Source organism: Colobus angolensis, unplaced genomic scaffold (assembly GCF_000951035.1).
Source record: "Colobus angolensis palliatus isolate OR3802 unplaced genomic scaffold, Cang.pa_1.0 Scaffold1, whole genome shotgun sequence".
NCBI classification, from domain to species: domain Eukaryota; kingdom Metazoa; phylum Chordata; class Mammalia; order Primates; family Cercopithecidae; genus Colobus; species Colobus angolensis.
Window position 1 is genome coordinate 2190102 of NW_012110918.1, and position 21463 is coordinate 2211564.

The following is a 21463-nucleotide window of genomic DNA, read 5'->3' on the forward strand; positions in this document are numbered from 1 at the left end:
AACATGGTGAAACCCCATCTCTACCAAAAATACAAAAAATTAGCCAGGCGTGGTGGTGTGCGCCTGTAGTCCCAGCTACTCTGGAGGCTGAGGCAGGAGAATCGCCTGAACCCAGGAGGCGGAGGATGCAGTTAGCCGAGATTGCACCACTGCACTCCAGCCTGGGTGACAGAGCAAGACTCCGTCTCAATAAAGAAACGTTCTGGCGCTTTTAATTACAAAGAAAGAAAACAAATACCTTTTCTTCAGAATATATAGTTGACCTACAGGAGAATAAAAACCAGGTTGTCACTAGACCTCTAATCGTATGCACTACTAAATTTTAAGAGAAAAGAAAACATCACTTACAGAGTTTGGAAGAACAAAGTAAATTGGCCCCAGATTTCTCACCCAGCCAAGTTGCCAGTCATGTGGCATATTCTCAGAGATGCAAGAGCTCAGAATATACATCACCCACACTTTCTTGAAAATTATTTAAAGGCGTGCTAAAGAGGACGGCAAGATGAAGTAAAATTAAAAGTTCAGGGATGGGGAAGTCGTATAAGGATAAGCAGTAAGCATTAAAATCAGTGGAACCTGTTCATGTGGAAAACAGCCATCAAAACTGTAACTCATATAAAAATTATGACAAGCATTAGAGATCCCAAACTCCAGATAATTTTACAGTAACAGAAACAGGAAGTAGGATGGGAGGTCACAGGGAGTAAGAAGAGAGCATGCGCAGTGCTTCATGCCCTCGGGGAGAGTGGTCAGAAGATGCTATCTCATTCTTTCCTTTGATGATCAGAGAAATGTAGGATTAAAAAAGATGTTTTTGGGTGAATTTAAACAATATTTTAAAAATTTTTACTGGGCATTGTAGCTCACACCTGTGATTCCATCACTGGGAAGCTGAGGTGGGAGGACTGCTTGAACCCAGGAGTTCAAGACCAGCCTGGACATGGTGAAATCTCCATCTCTACCAAAAAAAAAAACCACACACACACACACACAGAAGTGACTGGCTTGATGGCATGTGCCTGTAGTCCCAGCTACTTGGGAGACTGAGGTAGGAGGATTGCTTGAGCACAGGAGGTCAAGGCTGCAGTGAGCCATGATCGCACTACTACACTCCAGCCTGGGTGGCAGAGTGAGACCCTATCTATCTCAAAAATAAATAAAAATAAAAAATAATTTTAAAAAATTCTAGAAAAAATAAATGCAAAGAAAACAGAGTATAGTAAAAGACTGAAGGCCAGGTACAGTGGCTAAAGCCTGAAATCCCAGCACTTTGGGAAGTCGAGGTGGGCAGATCACGAGGTCAGGAGTTCGAGACCAGTCTGGCCAACATAGTGAAACCCATCTCTACTAAAAATACAAAAAATTAGCCTGGTGTGGTGGTGGGCGCCTGTAATCCCAGCTACTTGGGAGGCTGAGGTAGGACAATGGCCTGAACCCAGGAGGCAGAGGTTGCAGTGAGCCGAGATTGCACCATTGCATGCCAGCCCAGGCGATAGTGGGAGACTCATCTCAAAAAAAAAAAAAAAAAACTGAAAACAAAGCAAGCAATTAGGAGTCAGAGGGGTGATAACAAGTGAAGTCCTACAGGTCAGAGGCAGCCAAGAAGTTGGGCAGGGCGGGGGGGTTGGTTTAAGAATGTACTGGAATTGGGCTGCCTGGGTTTTCAGCCCCTGCCCTTGTTAGCTGGGTGACCTTGTCCTAGGTACTACTAAATCTCTCCAAGCCTCAGCTTCCTCATCTATAAAATGTGGATACCAAGTAGGGTTATTACGGAGGTTAGTTAATATGTCCAAGGTGTTGAATACCTTACCATGTACATACTTGTGGGTAAAAATATTGAGGATAAGGTAACAGGTTAAGCTGCCCACCATTTTCAGATGGGATGTTTTGCTAAAATTCAGCGATATCCTATGAATGAGACCTACACCTAAAGTAAAATGACCCATAAATACTGAGAAAAAGGATGGGCAGGGATTTATGAGATGAAAAGAAAGAAAGCAATGGAAGTAGAATTGCCCCGAGTCAGGAAACTCTATACACCTGGATGGAGAAAGCGGAATCAGGGGCTTGTACCACTAACATGCATTGGAAATCTAGAACAATTTAAAGTCTAAGCTTGTTGCACGAATTATCAGAAAGTTGAAGAAGATAAAATACATGGCCCTGAAAACAGAGCCTAATATTAACAGAAGCCGTGCGGACCAATGGGAAAGATAGGGCTTGTTCCATTAATAATGTTGAGAAGTTGTCTGAACATTTGGAGGAAAACAAATTAGATCCTGCTTCACACTATATACCAAAATAAATTTCAAATGGTCTTAAAAGTTAAATATAAAAAAAAAGATATTTAAAACTTAGGTGAGTATTAAGCTGATCTCAGAAAGGGCAAGGTTTTTGTAAGCCTAAAAAAAAAAATGGAAGAAATTAAAGGAAATGTTTGACAGATTTAACTGCATAATAAGTTAAGCTTCTCTGTTTCTAGAAGAATGGTGACATGTAACACAGTTTGCAGCAACTATGACAAAGGGCTCTTATCATTTATATCTCAACAACTCTTCTGACACAGTAAGAAAACTTGTTACTACCTTCTAGAAAACTTGAATAAGGGGTAAGTCAGGCAAAAATGAATACAAATGGGCAAATAACCATGGGAAAAAATTTAACCTCAAAAATAAGAAAGTCAGAACTACAGTGTTATTCTTTACTGTTCTCACCACATCTTGATATGGTTTTGGTAGGATTTTGGTAAACTTTTAGAGGAGTAATTTGGCAATGTATGCCAAGAATCTTGAATAATTTTCCATCCTTTAATCTACTTCCAAGAATGTATTCTTATTCTTCTTTGCATCAGAAATGCTGTGGCGTTCTTAAACACACAGGGTATGACCAGACTTGCACAGCATAAATAGAACAAGAAAAAAGTATCAGAAATTTCAATGAATATTTATGCACAAAGATGGTCAGTTGCTATATTATTTGTAAAAGTGAAAAATGATAAAGTTTATAGATGCCCCCAAACAGGGAATTGATTAAATTCTGATTAGCCATAAAACGAGATGTTAGACATTTAAAATGTTTTCAAAGCATACTTTGTTATAAAGGCAGGATCTAAAACTTTCTTTCTAGTGTGATGTGAATTCTATAAAAATAAATATTTCATTGTAGATAGATGTGGAAGATACTGGCCCTAAATATGCTAATGTGCCAATGTTCGTTCTCCCATATAGAAGTATAGTTGTTTTAGTTTTTTTCTTTATACTTTTTTTTTTCTTTCTTGAGATGGAGTCTTGCTCTGTCGCCCAGGCTGGAGTGCAGTGGCATGATCTCGGCTCACTGCAAGCTCTGCCTCCCAGGTTCACGCCTGGGAGTGAACTCTCCTGCCTCATCCTCCCAAGTGGCTGGAATTACAGGTGCCCACCACCACACCTGGCTAGTTTTTTTGTATTTTTAGTAGAGATAGGGTTTCCCCATGTTAGCCAGGATGGTCTCGATCTCCTGACCTCGTGGATCCACCTACTCGGCCTCCCAAAGTGCTGGGATTACGAGCCACTGCACCAAGCCTCTTCTTTATACTTTTATGTCTTTAAATTTCTTGTATGATGGGTGTACCCATTACTCCTATAAGAAGAAGAAATTCTTCTTAAAATAAATATCTTCCTACATTGTTTTAGTAGAATCATTTCAGTCTCTCATAACCTGGAAAATATTTCTCTCACAACTAGGTTTCATTTTCCTTTGAAACATCAGAGTTATAGAACCTTAATATAAAATTTTATGTTCCACTAATTGTAAAAGGGAAAGTAATGAAATATTTATTATCTTTTTCCAAGGACTAAACATTGCTATTTCTCATCTTACACCACAGTCCTCTAAATTCTCTTATGTAAGTTTTGTTCCAGCAGAACTTTGGTTGATGAATTGCTGACCCGTGTTTTCTGGTACGTGAATGGCACAGAGATTCACTCTTATCATCAAGCAGCCAGCCTCACCAGCAAAACAGAATATTCACTAAATAGGTTCCAAATAGGAAAACGGTTCATGTTCCTCAGTCCAGGTTTGTGTACGGGGCCATATGAAGCTGGGAGGTGATGTCTGAGCAGATGTATTTTTAGTGTTATCTCATTCTTCTTGCCTTTGTCTCTGGTAATAAGGAAACAAATATCACAAAATTTAGGGGTCATTATTTCTAAACATGAAAGAGATCACATCAGAAATTCTGCAGCATTCATAAACACAGACGGTGTCAACAGACTTGATACAGCATAAATAGAACAAATGCAGTGAACCAGACAGCACCCAGACTCAGTTTGTACACAGAATCTCAGTCTGTAATTACCCAGTCAAAAATTGTTCATCGTGATTGATGACACCTGTGCATTTTATTTCCTGAAATCTAGAGAAGTTCCACGTGATCATTACGTAACCAAGAGCCAAAGTCCCTTTCTGACCCGTTTTTCCTGTAAGTGGAGATACATCCTATGCTCTTTTGTCTTTTGTGAGTGCAGAGATTATTTCTTCAAAGCATTTAACAGTTTCAAAAAAGTGTGCGACTCCTCTTGGCCTGGCTTTCTTCGCCTGTGAAAAGGCCTAGGTGGTTTTTCCTTGTCCAAGAGTCCCTCCAAATGGACACTTTATGTACTGCAACCCAGAGCTGAGAAGTTTCCAAGCTTTCCTGTCTGCGTTAGTGTTCCAGTCATTCAGCAAGAATCCACTGAGTGCAGATTTTATCTTGTCTGTCTCGTGTGGTTGCCCTGGGGAAGTAGTACCTGGGGGTAGGAGGGGTTGTGGCCCTTGCCCTCAAGGTGCTGTCAGTCTGTAGATATGGAACACCTTTGGGCTGGGCTAGGCTGGCAGGAGAGTGGAAGGGCAGAGGAAATGGGTCTTGTGCAAGGCTAAGGGCTGACAGCACTGAGATGGATGGGGGAGTGTCCCCAGCGATGGGGCAGTGTGGACCCAGAAGCACAGAGCAAGGTGGGCACGGAGATACGCGTGTTCAGCAGTTACTCAGTTCACCCACGGTGCTGTGCTAGGCAGTGGGGGTTCAGAAGAACTAAAAACAAAGAGAGTAGCCTTGTTGGTGTAGAGTGGTTCTTTTGGGTTATATAAATACTAAATGTGACAGGTTGCATGCAGTTAAATATTTAACATATAGAACCAACCCGTCAGAATGAATGCCAGCTCCGAAGTCATACCAGCATCTGCTAGGGGAGTGTGGGCCAGAGGACAGAGCACCACTGACATTTAGATAGAGGTGTTCAAGTAAATGGTAGGAAACAGGTTAGAGGCCTGTTTTCCACATTGGGAACCTCAAAGGTACTGTAACCAAGTGCCACTCAAGCTATGATAGAGAATCTCTCAGTTCTAACTTGTTAATGGGAGAAGAATATGATTTTTTTGTTGCTTCTGGCCAAATGATTCTAGTGAATCAGTCTGACGAGTGGTAGTGCCTGGGCTGCTACCCACGACCGACTCACCCGTCCTGTCGACTCTTCATTGTTCATGCTTGAGAAATCAGTTACCTCCTTATGCCATGGAGGGCCTGACCACAGTGCATGCCCACCGATGGGAAGACGTGCCCACACCAGTGGCAGGATATGCCGCCACCATCATGGACCAACCATCCAACGCCTCCTATCCAAACGCAGATCCCAGCGAGCACTTGCTCTCTGTTGCCAGGACTTCTCCCAGCTCCAAAACAGCCTTAGTCTGACCTAATAATATACCTTTTTAACTGGGTGGCTCATAAGCAACAGAAGTTTACTTCTCACAGTTATGGAGGCTGGAGACTCCAAGATCAGGGCACAGGAAAACTCAGTGGCCAGAGAGGGCCCATTTTCCGATAGCCCCACGTCCTCACACGGTGGAAGGGCAAACCAGCTCCCTCGGGCTTCTCTTACAAGGACACTGATCCTCTTCATGGAGGCTCTGCCCTCCTGGTCTAATCACCTCCCAAAGGCCCCTCCTCTTAATGCCATTGCCTTGAGGGTTAGGATTTCAAACACAAATTGGGGGCAAGAGGCACAAACATTCAGACCACAGCACAGAGCTCTTCCCATCCCTAGCCAAAGCAGGAATGACCCGGAGGAAGCCTGCTGTCCCTTTGCACACAGGTACTGAAAGTGCGTGGGGAGAGGACGATCCCTTGGTCCCTGCGGAACCAGGCTCTTGAAATATACAACAGAGGTTCTCTACCCAGGGCCTCACCTAGAATGTCATAAAAACTGCAGTGTTGTATTAAAGAGGTGCATGACTTAAAGAGAACGGAGAATGCCCAGCCCAGAGTGTTTTAGGATGTGCCTGTTATCCAAAGTTAAAGCCTGTGTGTGTCAGGAGTGTCACTTGGGAGCTACACTTCCCAGCCCCCTCTCCTGCGGCAGCCGGAGTCTGCCTGGGCCCCTTCTGAAACGGCCTTCTGTGCCCACATGATAGCCCCTAGCAATGCCAGTTCTGATTCCTCCCAGGGTCCCATGCCAGCTGACCCAGCAGTGCCTGTAACGTGTCCCACCCTTGCCAGGGCTTGTGTGCCTGCACGGTTTTAGAGGCTCCAAGTCAGAGCCCCTAAACCCAGAACCTTGCCTTATTGCTAGACAGCTTGACCGCCCCCGGAATGTCACGTGGGAAGGGCGCTCGGTAAATCCTGTTCCGGAAGCAATCTGTCACTCCACCAGTTTCCCAATCAACATTTGCCGAGGAGTTCTGGCTCCCGGTGCAGAACTGACTTGTGGCGACGTGAGGGAACTGGCAGCTTCTTAGACCCAAGTTCTCCCTCGCAGCATCGTCAGAAGAGGCCCAAAGTAGAGACGCAAACAAACCTCAAGAACAGCGTGTTCTTCCCGGTAACGTGACCGGGAAAATGTGAGCCAGAGGAAACTTGAGAGCTCCGTGGTGCAGCTGAACTAGTGGGGTGAGGGTTTTTTCCCTTTTTCTATCTGGTCCAGCCCATCGGCCGCTGGAAATGCTCCTGAACTGAGTAACCAAGCTGTTAGGAGGGTACTTTCTCAGCAGGACCAGCCCTGAACTCTGGAAAAACGCAGCTAGAATAACGAGGAAGCAGAGGGGCCTCTCCCACACCAGGCTTGCCCCGACAGGTCAGCTTGCTTGTGGCCCAGCCCTACTGTGCACATGTTCATTTAAAATCCGTATTTCCGAGGCAGCCGTTGCATAATTAAAGAATGGCCCTGTGGATATCCTATGGCGCTCCCTGTTTGCACTTGCTCCTGGGTGGGGCTAAGGTGTGGGAGCGGCTGGGGGAGCCTGAACAAGGTGGGGTTGGCCAATTGCAACAAGTCACGGCCAGATGAGACGCCCTGAAGAGGAGGCTGTGAGTCAGGTTTGTCCAGGAGTGCCAACTGCTGCACCAGAAAAGCCGGGAGAAAAGAAGCAGGCATAAGGTGCACATGAGAGGTGCTGGTTTCTGAAGGTTCTGCTAAGACGGGAGAAGGTGGATTCACACACTTCTCCCCCAACCCCGCCCCCAGCCCAGAACCCCTTCCTTGCTTTAGCACAAGGTCAGAGTTCAGAGGCTCAAATCAAAGCAGAAGGAACCTAAGGGAAGTAGAACTTTCTCTTCTGTGTCACTTTCTCCTCAAACAACTCATTGTGTTGGTGGGGTAGTGTTTGTTCTATGCTGGGGGTCAGTAAACTACCGCCCAAGGTCCAAATCTGGCCCACAGCCTATTCTTTTTTTTTTTTTTTTTTTTGAGACCAAGTCTCACTCTGTCACCCAGGCTGGAGCACGGTGGCGCGATCTCGACTCTCTGAAACCTCTGCCTCCTGGGTTGAAGCAATTCTCGTGCCTCAGACTCCTGAGTAGCTGGGACTACAGGCACCCACCGCTACACCCAGCTAATTTGTATTTTAATAGAGACAGGTTTTCACCATGTTGCCCAGGTTGGTCTCGAGCTCCTGAGCTCAGGCAATCCACCCACCTTGGCCTCCCAAAGTGCTAGGATTACAGGCATGAGCCACCGTGCCTGGCCTATTTTTTAAATAAAGTTTTATTGGAACACAGCTGCGTTCATTTGTTCACATATTGTCTGTGTCTGCTTTCGCTTCACAATAGACCTGAATAGTGGCAGTAGAGACTTTGTGACCTGCAAAGCCTAAACGACTGATGATCTGGCTCTTTTTAGAAAAGGTTTGCTATCTCCTATTCCGCACAAATAGGTGAACCTGAATGCAGAGGTCACCTTGTGGGGACCACACAGAGGTTAATGCCCAGGCCCCTGAGGCAGGACTGAGTTGCACTCCTGACTCCATCCCTTACTAAACGTCCAACCTTGAGCAGGTTTGTTAACATCTCTCTGCCTTGGTTTTGTCATCTGGAAAGTGGGCATCTGAGTCATTATTTCACAGGAGTACTGTGAGTATTAAGTGAGTGGGTGTATTAAAGCACCCACTTTAAGTGGAAACCTGTCAGTAAAGTCCTCTTTGTTAATTCAGATATAACTCACAGGTCATAATATTCACCCTTAAAAAATGTACAGTGTAGTGGTTTTCAGTGTATTCACAAGATTGTGAATTCACAAGATTGTGCAACCACCACCACTGTCCAACCCAGAACATTTTCATCACTCCAAGAAGAAACTCCTCAGTAGTACTTGTAGTAGGATGAATAACAACTACCCAAAGACATCATATCTTAATCCCTGGATTAAGGGATTAAGGGCACACTATAAATGTGCCCTTAATTTGGAAAGGGGGTCTTTGCAAATGTGATAAAGTTAAGCATGTTGAGGTGGGGAAATTATTTGTGGATGATTTGGATGGGCCCTAAATGTGATCACATGTGTATCCTTAGAGAGACATAGAGAGAAATTATAGGTACAGAGAAGAAGGTGATGTGGCCACAAGCCAAGTCATGCCTGCTGCCACTGGAAGCTGGAAGAGGCCTGGAGTGGATTTTCCTCTAGAGTCTCCAGAAGGAACATGGCCCTGTGGAGCCCCTGATTTTGACCTGGTGATGTGGATGTTGGACTCCTGACCTCCAGAGCTGCGAGACAATACATTTCTGTTGTCTTAACCAGGAAGTTTGTGATACTTTGTTCCAGCAGCCACAGGAAACTGAGGATACCTATTGCGAAGATTATTATTGATGCCATCCTGCTAGCAGAAAACAGGCCAGAGCTAAAGTTAAGTCCTGGGATCTGAACTGGGGCAGTATGAGCTTTAGCATACTCCACTTAGTGGTGGAGAAGCCTACTTCAGCCAACAGTCATTCATCTGGCAGAGACTAAACATTTTCAGAACCCACAACTTTTCCCCACACCACTTATTTTTTTGTTTCCTCCTGCATAGGGTTAAACAGTCCTTGTTGCCTGAAAAAAAAAAAAAAAAAAAAAAAAAGGACAGTCCCAGCCACCCAATAGGCTTCTTGCAGTATGCACACCATTGTCATTGGGAACATTACTGTAGGGAAATGAACACTGTTTTAGATACATTTATGCTATTTTGTGGAGTGTCATTTTTCCTTGGTTTCAATATTTGTTTTGTGGCCTTAAAAATCTCTACATCAGTGCAAATTTACCCAGCTCGTTTTCACACCCACTGCAATCTTCTTTTCCCTCTGTGCTTTCCATGTTTGTCCTAGAATCGGTAACTGCAGCAGAGAGAGAGAGAGAACCCACTAAAGCACCATTTCCTCTTTGGTGGCATGGTTGCTGGGTACTCACTGGCAGCAGAGAGAGAGAACCCACTAAAGCACCATTTCCTCTTTGGTGGCGTGGTTGCTGGGTACTCACTGGCAGCAGAGAGAGAGAGAGAACCCACTAAAGCACCATTTCCTCTTTGGTGGCGTGGTTGCTGGGTACTCACTGGCAGCAGAGAGAGAGAGAGAACCCACTAAAGCACCATTTCCTCTTTGGTGGCATGGTTGCTGGGTACTCACTGGCAGCAGAGAGAGAGAGAGAGAACCCACTAAAGCACCATTTCCTCTTTGGTGGCATGGTTGCTGGGTACTCACTGGCAGCAGAGAGAGAGAGAGAACCCACTAAAGCACCATTTCCTCTTTGGTGGCGTGGTTGCTGGGTACTCACCGGCTGCGTGGTCACTGGGTACATCATGGTCTTCGTTGATTCAGTCACTGGCCTGTTGGTTCTTAGGCAGATGTCAGCACATTCCAGCTGTAGTGGCTGGAACATCCCAGTGTACTAAGAGGTTTATTGGTTTTAGAATTACATCCCTGAAGCTACTACACTCACACCTTTAAATCAGGTGCAGCACCTTTAAACCCTTTACTAAGTTGAAGGCACCAAAGCACAGACATAGCTGCGCAGGCTTTGCCTGCCTTCCCACCACCCCTATAGGCACACCCAGGGCTCAGTACAGCACCGCAAGGTGTGTGTTCACTTTTCCCTCTGTGCTCTTTGGCCACCCATCCTTCTAGTGGAAGAGTGTTTCCTTTCCTCCTCCTTTTCCTGAGCAACCTTCTCCTCCATCCCCTCCCAGCTGAGGCTGACTTCACCACCTCTTCTCTGGGACTTTGTCTTGCTCAAGTCATTTCTATGCAACAGCAAGCAAAAGTGGAGTTTTGTACAATCACTAGTTCACCCCAGGCTGGCTACTCATTGGCTTTGTGTAGTGGACAGGTGATTTCACCTCTCTCTGCCTGAAGGCCCTATCTGCAAATGGGCTTGATAATAGCATCTTTTTACATGAAATTAAATTATGGATCTGAAGTCCTTTGAGAGAACATTCTGGGTATCTAATAATTATCAAAATAATGAATTCTCTGGGTTTGAAGTCATTTTTTATTCCTCAAAGACAAGGCTCATGGGTTTGGGAGGCGTCCCTCACTCCATGGCCTGGTGTTGAATGATACGAAGTTCTTTCGACCACAGACACTACATCTTGCCTGTTTCCAGCAATTATCTGCCCTTCCACCAACATCTTTGCATTCACATTTCTTTTGCTGTTGGTAACTTCAAACAAAGAAGAGTTTGTTTGTTTGTTTGTTTTTTCTGCAGTGTCAGAGGACATTTTTGCTCATGCCTGGTGTGGAGTAGGATTGGAGAATTTTGTTTCCTCTTGCTTTTGCTGTCAGGCAGGGGTGGAGGTGGGAGGTGTCACTGGTTCAGCACACACTGAACAATCCTGACTTTGGCAGTAATTCTGTTTTGAGCCTTTGTCCTTGTTCTTGGCTTTTAAGTAGAAGCCAGGAACAAGGGCGCTCTTAGACGGGCGAGAAAAAGCAATAAAAGCAGAGAATTATTTCCTAAAGCAAAACAGATCATTTGAAGGGCCATGTTGTCCTTAAATCTGGAGACACTTGACTTTTGTACATTACTAAACAAGGTCTCCATATAGACATGAACCCTCTGATGGGCGGGGTCACTGTGGGTCGGTCCTGACAACTCTGGTCCGCAGGCAACAGGGGTACAGCTGTGTCCTCAACAAAGCTTTTGGTGTATGTGCCCATGGATGAATCCTTCAGAACCTCTGCATGACCATGACCTTACTTTGACCCATTGCCCAGCTGGAGCGCCCTCAGAGTGAGGTTAAAAATCCACAGTGGGGGTGGGGGGAGGTGGGAAAGGGGCACACACTGGGTGGGTTCCGCAGTGTTGCCACCAATCTAGCTTTTATGTGAGGTGATAAGTCATGGGTGTTTATCATTCCACCCCATCATTTATGCTACATATATTCTCCAGATTAAGAAACCACCTGGAGGGGCTGGGTGCGGTGGCTCAGGCCTGTAATCCCAGCACTTTGGGAGGCCAAGGCGAGTGGATCACTTGAGGTCAGGAGTTTGAGACCAGCCTGGCCAACATGGCGAAACCCCGTCTCTACTGAAAATACAAAAGTTAGCCAGGCGTGGTGGCGGGTGCTTGTAGTCCCAGCTACTCTAGAGGCTGACGCAGGAGAATCGCTTGAACCCAGGAGGTGGAGGTTGCAGTGAGCCAAGATCGCACCACTGCTTTCCAGCCTGGGCAGCAGAGTGAGACTCCATCTCAAAAAACAGAAGGAAAACATCTGGACCATTCTCTGAATAGATCAAGGATTGCAATGAGTTATTTTTTTTAATTGCAAATTATTTTGGAACACCTAGTTGCTGACTGTTTCACTGCAGCCTAATGGGGTCTGTTACCCTGAGGAAACAGCCCTGCTTCTGGGGTCAGAGAGAACTGAATGATGGTGGGGGTAGTGGTGGTGATGGCAATGATGATAAAGATAGCGAATGCTTCTTTAACACTACCGTTAGTAATAATAGCAAATACATAACACTTCCTTTGTCCTGGGTTCTCTTCTAAATTCTTTGTGTATATCAATTCACTTAGTTTCACAACAGCCCTATGGGATGGGCACTGTTACTGTCCCTGTTTTACAGATGAACAAACTGCAAAGTTGGGTAATTTATCCAAAGCCATCCAGCTAATACGTGGCAGGCAGAGATTTGACCCTAGCTACCCTAAGTGATGCTGCCCCTGAGAAGTCATCCACCACCTGGAGCACCCATTCAAGCAGAGACAGCCTGGCTTTCCCCAGTGTGCCATCAGATGTGCATCCCTCATTCAGGTGCCTGGAAGCCTTTGTGGGCGCACCTTGCTTCTCCCAGAGAAAGCATGGGGGTCACTCCTGCCTGGCTTCCTGCCTGGGTCCACATCTCCACTTTTCATCAAGCAGGCTCTTGGCAAAATCACTGACTTCATTGCTTAGCCTGCACTGTGCCATGTACTGTGGTGCCCCTGTGGCTTCGATTCTCCGAGCTGATGAGACAGCCCCATCTGCCTGTATCCCCACCCCATTCCTCAACATTGACTTAAAACTCTACAACTCTCATGTCCTGGGCTGCCGAGCCACCTGCATCAGGGATCACTGGGTAGGTGGTTCTCGGTCTTCATCATCTCATTTGAATGAGCTTTATCCAGAAATGATAGGTTCTATGATCAAGAAATTATATAACCTTCTAACCCAGGCTGTTTTTTCTCAGTGCCAGGCTTGACAGCTGATCATTTCAGAGCAGCCATCTGAAGCCAAAAATATGGGAATATAATTAGTATTCTATATTTCTATTAAAGTTCTGGAATTACAGAACAGACTTTCTATTCTGAAATGGCCAGTACCGTGGCACAGATGTATTTCCTCAGCAGATGTCTCCTCCTCATGAAGGCTGCAGAACTGCTAATGAGCTGTGATAGAAAACCATTCTTCCCGCGTTCCCTGCCATTTGGGTAGACCTCGGGCAGCAGTCAGTGCTTCTGCAGCTGAATGAGCAAGGGAAGTGTGTTGTTTCTATACTGTTGTGTTTCGAGACCTATCTTTTGGAACTTGAGTTGGCATGATCTTTAAAAAAAAAAATCTCATTTTCAATATTGTACGTATCAAAGTAGTGTGATTTTTTTGTGTGTGTGTTTCCTTATCTTAATTCTGTGGGTCGAAACAAGTTGGTTCTTGCAGATAGTGAAAGACAAGAAATGAGCCGTGGGACCGGTGCCGGGTCTGTTCTTCTTGGACCCAGTACTGCTGTTAGGCTGTGGAATATTCCACTTCCTTAATAACCTCGGAATTAGCATTCCCTCCAACTGTGCTTCCCAAGTGTGGGATGGGGCCACTGATGGGTGTGACTTCTGGTTGCACTTGAGGTGATTTCTGAAGGTACTTATGTTAAAAAATCTTAAATTACATGATGAGTTAGTTATTCCCAATTTTCTTTCCATCTCAGTTGAAGCAGCAAAGACTTCTGGGGCTGGAATATCCTTAAAACTCTAGCACTTGTTAATTTCCCCTTCGTAGCTAAGAGACTGAAGATCTCAGACAACTGGATCCAGATAGAAATGAATAGCATCGATTTTCGTTGTGTTTACTTTTCTGGTTACCTTCCATTTATGGCAAACAATCTTGGTTTTCTGTTTCCTGTAGTGATACATTTCCTTTTTAAATGGTGGGCTATTAAAAAGGGAGCCAATTTAAAGAAAAATGTGAATAATAGTCGAAGTCTTCAAATGATGTCGGTGTGTTAGGCCAGGGAGCACACGCGGAGAGCGAGTGCTGAGCGCAGTGAAGAGTGCTGGCTGTACCTGAGACTCCTCTGGGGAGCTTCACCATCCCGATGCCTGGGCCTCAACCCGGACCAAGTAGATCTGACTCTCTGAGGGCGCGGCCCAGGGATCACTGTTTGACTAAAACATCCCAGGTGTTTCCAGCGTATAGCTGAGGTTGAGAACGTCTGTCCACCTAGCCTGTGGCAGCGTCCCCACTCTCTGACTCCACATCTTTTTTTGACGGGTAGGGGGGATAGAGTCTCACTGTGTCGCCCAGGCTGGAGTGCAGTGGCACGATCTCAGCTCACTGCAGCCTCCGCCTCCTGGGTTCAAGCGATTCTCGTGCCTCAATCTCCTATCTGGGATTACAGGTGCCCACCAGCACACCCGGCTCCTTTTTGTGTTTTTAGTAGAAACGGGGTTTCACCATGTTGGCCAGACTCCCAACATCATGTGATCACAATGATGTTGGTCTCAAACTCCCAGCATCATGTGATCCACCCACCTCAGCCTCCCAAAGTGTTGGGATTTGATTTCACTTCTCGATCACGTCTTTCCCTTGTTTCTCTCTTCTGTCTCTAGCCCTTATTCTCATGTGCTTCCCCACTTCAATTTTCCTCTTATGTTCTCTTTCCTAGCTTCCCCTCTTCCAGCTTCCTTACAACTACTCCTGTGAGGAATGCCCCCTAGCATTGTCTCTTAGCCTGACGTTCTTGAAACCATACAGTTGCAACCCTGTTAGAACATTGCCACACTGTACTGTTTTCCCTGGCATTTGCTTGCCACTCCGTAAGCTGTCAGTGCAGTTTCTGCGCATCTGAGGCTTGTCGATTTTGTTCTCCACCAGTAACTTGTATTAAGAGCAATTATGATCATTGCTATTATGCTCTCACCCTGTGCCTATCACTGCTTTAAGCACTTTACATGTATGAGCCTACATAATCCTGACTGGAAGGAGATACAATTTTCCAGATGAGGAAACTTAGGGAGATAAAATAGCTTGTCCACAGCCACAGAGTGGCAGAGCCAGAATGCAAACGCAGGCAGCCTTGCCCCAGATCCTGTACTCTGAGATGGGACCCCAAGTTAGTTGCTCATAATCCTGATTCAGGTGTCCTGGCATGCCATGAGTCACACATCACACAGGCTGTTCTCTGCTGTGATAAGAAATTGAAATTTGGACCCACTGTCTGCTTTAATGACATTTGGAATTGATAACTTTTTATTTTCAACTTATTTTATTTCAACTTAAATGATACTATCTCAGTAGGAAGCTCACAGCTTTAAATCCCATCAAGATTTTAACTCATCACCATTCAGAAGAGATCTTACTTAAATGATTTTTTGTGTGTGTTGTCTGTCAGGAATATAAATTGAAGATATAAAAGCCGGCACCCGCAATAATTCGGCAACTGGCAGGAGGCAACGCAGGGCCTCTTGGTGGCCTTGATAAGGGTCTTCTTTGGCTTGTCCAGGATGTGACCTTCTGCAGCCTCCAGTGTTAGACATTCCAGGGCATTTTCTGCCTTTTAAAAAGCATCTGATTCTCATTCTGGTGTTTAATCAGAGAGAGACCGCTGGCCTCTTTCCATTCCTCATGGGAGAGCTCCATTTTTGTGCTCATCTTTGGTGATACTCAGTGTTGATGTTTTAGTGGGCGAGACCTTCTGCATTGGATTAAAACCTTTCACATGAGCTTGATGAATTCTCCAGCGACCAAGTCCCCTGGGGGCCTCCAGCCCTATAGATTTCAGCATGATAAGAGTGGAAACGAGTCCATCATGCCTGGGGTGTAGTGAACACCCACATCATGGAATTTTTTTTTTTTTTCATTTTCCAAGCCCCTAACCATGTAAGGTGTTTTATAAACATTATTTTATTTGATTCTCCCAACAATTCTATACCACTGGAATTATGCCCCTCTTCATTTTTCTAGATGAAGAAACATAGGCTCAGAGACAAAGCTTCCCAGTGCTCAGGGTTACATGGTGAAGGAGGCAGAGTTTGCACGTACACCTGCTGAGCCACAGGGACCATGCCTGTGTGTTTTATTTATGTGCCATCTGCTCCCCGAGATGAATGAGGTTCGATATTTTCTTAGGAGAAGAAATACTTGGAAGGCACAAATGGGGTACGAGAAACATATGTTCAACTTCTCTGTGGCTAGCAGGCCTGAGCCAGCCCCCTCCCCCTCTGTATTTGAATATAGTCCCATCTGTTACCCACCTGTGTAAGGCTGCCAGGTAAGGAGGATGTAAGGCTGTTGGCTGGCAGGAGGCGGCACACAGTAGGGCCACAGACTAGTAAAGGCAATGCCTGTCTCTGACTTCTGATCTTAGGGCTGTACCTCCCTCATTTGTGTCCAAAGACCCAACATCTTTCAGATTCTCCCCCCGCCCCCTCCCCATCTAACCCTGCCCACTGACAACTCCAGTGCCTTCTTCTAAAGTTCTTTTTGTAATTCTTAATAATTAAACTATGCTGATAAACTATGCTAATTGCCTAGATCTGTGGTTCTGCAACATTTATGGACATCAGAATCACCCGGAGGCTTGGTAAACACAGACCATTGGACTCCACCCCAGAGTTCTGATTCAGGAGATGATGCCAGTGCCGCCGGTCCAGGGACCACACTGTGGGAACCACTGGACCAGGGAGCCTGGTCCCAGTTATACGGGTGTAGATGGTGTCTGACCTGTTGCATATCTGGTAATTCAGTCTCACTGGGAAAGATGCCATGGGAATATAATGAGGAAGGCATTTGGGATAGGAGGCTCAGGCCTTTGTCCCTTCATTATAGCAGTAGATAATTACCTTTTACGTTGATGTGCAGTGGCGTTAGACAGCTTCTCACAGTTGTGAGCCTCTGCCAGCTCTTAAATCTCCGAGCCTGTTTTCTTCTGTGGACGAAATGGACTTTCCTTCTAATTAGTTTTGATTCCCATATCAGGTTTCTCAAGCTAGGATTGCATTGGAAGCACCTGGAGGTCTTGTTAAAGTGAGGATTCTGAGTTATTAAGTCTGAGGTGGGACCCAAGGTTCTGCATGTCTAATGAGCTCCCAGGTGATGTAGATGTCGCTGGTCCGTGGACCGCACCGGGCAGCAGTTCTGAGTTACAGCTGTATACAGCAGTGGTGCTTGCCCTGCTGCCCAGTAGAATCACCCAAGGAGCTTTAAAAATGAATATTTGAACCACATTCCTTGGAGATTCTAGTTTAATTCTGGGGATTAGAATTTTTAACTCCCCCATTCCCCAACTCCCTTGTGATTCCAATGTACAGGCAGAGTTGGAAGCCATTGGCCTTTACCCACAAAAAGGGACAACACCTTCTGGGAGGTCAGGTGCATGTGCGGCGCCATGGACCAGGTCGGGCTGGTTGCTTCCATGCAGGGAGGGTGCACCATTACTCCTGGGGTGCTGCAGAGGTCACCTGGGAATCTTGTTAAATAACAGATTCTGCTTCGGCAGGTTTGGGGTGGGATCTGCATTTCTAATAGATATCTGAGTGTTGCTGATGCTGCCAGTCCAGACTGGTGCTGAGTCCCAAGACCCGCCCACAAGGGCCCTCATGATGCCTATTATCTCTGCCAGTGGCGGCAGTGGGTAGTTTTTCTCACATCGAGCATTAGAGGCTTTTGTCTTCCCACCGTCTCTCTCCTTAAATGCCATCCTGACTTCTCTTTTACTCAGCTTGGTATTGGCACAGGACACTGGGCAATATAGGTCCGTTCTCTTTTTGTAATGTTTTCTTCCTTCTCTCTTCACAGTACGAGATGCAAAAAATCTAATCCCTATGGATCCAAACGGGCTTTCAGATCCTTATGTGAAGCTGAAACTTATTCCTGATCCCAAGAATGAAAGCAAACAAAAAACCAAAACCATCCGCTCCACACTAAATCCCCAGTGGAATGAGTCCTTTACATTGTAAGTGCTCTCTCCTTGATCAAATCTCGTTCCTATACACCATGCAGTTGCCCGCCTCATTATTTGAGGTAATGAAGTAGGTTCATTATAAATGTCTTTAAACATGTCTTCAGTCCTAAGACCTCCTCAGGCTGCCATTAGGGAGGTAGCTATTAGCACCTGTTTGATAGATAGTAATTTGATTTACCAAGAGTTGCATAATTCCGGCCTCAAATTATTATCATTATCTAACCTGGATAAACAATTCTGTGTAAGGGATTAAAGATGATGTAAAAATGTATCCGGTGTGTCCACCTCTCGATGGACTTAGGTTCTTTTGAGAGTTAGGGAAGGGCATAAGACAAGAATTTAAATAATTTTTAGACCACAGAATGAGTGAGTAATATAGGAAGTGTTATTGCCACTGAAATGGCAAGATCATTCTTGCCTTCAAAGAGAGAAGACTTCCTGGAAAAGGTGACACTTAAAGCCAGCCGGAAGGGTTGCCAGGATTTCAGAGGTAGAGATGGTAGAAGGGGAAGAAGGAAGGAGGGAATAAATAAGTCAGGAAGACTGAGTGCAGCTGAGCAAAAGCAAGAGGTCCCCTTTGTAGACTAGTATACAGGAAGCAGTTTTTCTGTGGACAACCAGAAAGGTAGCTGTCTATTCTAGAGGGACCGGCAAGCTCTGCTCTATAAAGGATCAGATAGCATATATTTTAGGCCTTGTGGGTCATATAGCCTCTGTTGCACCTATACAACTTTCTAGTGTCAAAGCAGCCATAGGCAATATGTAAACAAATAGCCATGGCTGGGTTCTAATAAAACTTTATTTATAAAAATAGTGGGCTAGATTTGGCCCATGGGTCGTAGTTTGTTAACTCCTCCTGTAGCGCTTTGGTTGCCAGCATAAGGGGTTGGTATTTTACTGGACCAGGAAGAGAATCAAATATACTATTTCTCTATCTCAGGCTCAAATCATGTACAGGTGGTATCTCCCAAGAAACCATGATCAAAATAACCTAGTGTTTGCATGTGTGTGTGTCTTGTAGCAAATTGAAACCTTCAGACAAAGACCGACGACTGTCTGTAGAAATCTGGGACTGGGATCGAACAACAAGGAATGACTTCATGGGATCCCTTTCCTTTGGGGTTTCGGAGCTAATGAAGATGCCAGCCAGTGGATGGTATGGAAGCCGCTGAGGTTGAATATGTCTCAAAGCATCAGACCATTTAGACAGTTAGGTTTCAGTCTCTAAAGTGTCAGTTGAGACCGGACATGGTACTGATGCCTATAATCCCAGCACTTCAAGAGGCCGAGGCAGGTGGATTGCTCGAGCCCTGAAGTTTGAGACCAGCCTGGGCAACATGGAGAAACCCCATCTCTACAAAAAATACAAAAATTAGCCAGGCGTGGTGGTATAACCTGTAGTCCCAGCTACTTAGGAGGCTGAGGCTTGAGGATCGCTTGAGCCCAGGAGGTTGAGGCTGCAGTGAGCCGTGATTCACCACTGCCCTCCAGCCTGGGCAACAGGGCTACCCTGTCTCAAAAATATAAAAATTTTAAAAAGTCAAGTGTCTACTTCTCTGGCTGTAGCCTCTCCATAGGATGCATTTCACAAAACAGCTTGACTAGGGGTTCAGGAGAACGCTTGCTAAACTTGCGGTGGTAACTCTTTTTCTCCTGTCTTTGAAAGGTACAAGTTGCTTAACCAAGAAGAAGGTGAGTACTACAATGTACCCATTCCAGAAGGGGACGAAGAAGGAAACATGGAACTCAGGCAGAAATTCGAGGTGAGGATAACAAAATGCCTGGAAACACCTTTCCTTTAGAAAGCCTGACTTCAGGAACAGCCGAGATAGCATGGTCACATTTTTGAAAGGCAAAAAAGTAATCTAAATGTTAATTATCTTTTTCTTTATTTAAAAACATAAATGTTGTTCACTCCCTTTCCTTTGCAAGCTGTTGACTTTTTATGACTCTTATCACTTAGAAAATGGAAACTGGAAATATCCCAGAAATGAGAGCATGGTTGATTTTTGCATAAGAGATCGATTTGTGCATCACTGGGGAGAGAAGCAGGCTCTGAGGGGCAGGATTGTTCTTACAAAGGAGGACTTGTGCTCTTCTGAAAAGGAGGAAGTCGTTTTGGTCTTTCCTTGGGAGCTCATTTGTGTGTAATCAGGCTATCATCTGAGACTTTTTTTTTTCCTACAGAAAGTACAAGGTTCCTAATTTTGTTCTGAAAGACCAGCTTAAACAAATATGCCTTTGTGTGTGATCCTTTTTTATCTATGCTCCAGGTGTTCAGCAAAGGCCACCTCCTTCTCTTCTTCCTCTTGGTATTTGTGTTTGCCTCTGTCCCGGATTCCCTGGTCTTTTTTCTTCTCTTCCTCTGCTCCTTACTTCTCTTTTTCTTCTCTCTCTCCCTTCTCCTCTTCATTACCAGACATCTCAGCTTTTAGTAAACAGTTCTTTTCTCTAAGTACCTTCCTTATGTTTTAAAGTCACAACTTCTAATACTTTTCTGCTTCTCTCATCACCCTTCATTTTGGCTGTTCGAGGGACTCGTAGAGTAGCCTTTTCAGTCTGTGTAACTGGTTAATTCCTTTGTGAATCTTTCTCTTCTTCAGACTCATTAGAATTTCCCGGAATTTCCCCACTCTAGAGCAGTACACATGCACGCGCACACGTGTATAGGTGCTGAACTGTTACTGAAATGTTGACACTAATGGGATGCTGTTGCTCCTGTTTTCCTTCTTCTGTTGTTCTCTAAGAAACAGACAGATCTGGGGGGTGGGGAAGAGTGGTCTTGGGAGGATAAGAAACCTCCTACATGCACCCCGCAAAAGAAACATATAGGTCTTACTCAGAGAGAATGAATCCCAAAGGATGTAAAATATGCAGTTGTTCCAATTACTTTGTTAAACTGATGTTTGGTTAAAGTCTATGTTCGTGGCAAAGTCTATGTTCGTGGCAGGGGCTCTTTGGTTAGATGTCCTTGAGAGCACGAATGAGTGAAATGATTCACAGATAATAAATGGCAGTGAACAGCAGGCCTCAGGATTGAGGCAGTAGGGAGTGGTGGAGACTGGGGTAAGCTGGTAAGCTTGAGCCCTGTCTGCAGGTGGCAGCTACTGCTACCCTGCCCAACTTGATGTTTCTCACGTGCAAGTCCAGGCCTGTGTTGCCGAATCTTCCTTCTTAAGAGAAGACAGAAATCCAGGTTTTTATGTGATACATTCTGATTTATCTTAATGTTGGCAGAGTTCTAATGTTAAAACTTAGAACCAGGCCGGGTGCGGTGGCTCACTCCTGTAATCCCAGGACTTTGGGAGGTTGAGGCAGGCAGATCACTTGAGGTCAGGAGTTCAAGACTGGCCAACATGTCGAAACCCGATCTCTACTAAAAATACAAAAATTAGCTGGGTTTGGTGGCATGCGCTTGTACTCCCAGCTACTCCAGAGGCTGAGGCATGAGAATTGCTTAAACCTGGGAGGCGGAAGTTGCAGTGAGCCAAATTCATGCCACTGCACTCCAGCCTGGGCAACAGAGCAAGACTCTGTCTCAAAAAAAAA

The 21463-nt window shown here is 45.2% G+C and overlaps 1 protein-coding gene across 1 annotated transcript in view; it reads left to right on the forward strand.

The window, feature by feature from the left end:
- The window catches only part of PRKCA (protein kinase C, alpha), a 363042-nt gene that overhangs the window by 226935 nt on the left and 114644 nt on the right, over positions 1-21463 (forward strand). The window contains exons 6-8 of the mRNA XM_011930418.1: positions 17749-17905; positions 18936-19070; positions 19581-19677. Coding sequence (XP_011785808.1) covers positions 17749-17905; positions 18936-19070; positions 19581-19677 — 389 coding nt within the window. The remainder of the gene's footprint in view (positions 1-17748; positions 17906-18935; positions 19071-19580; positions 19678-21463) is intronic.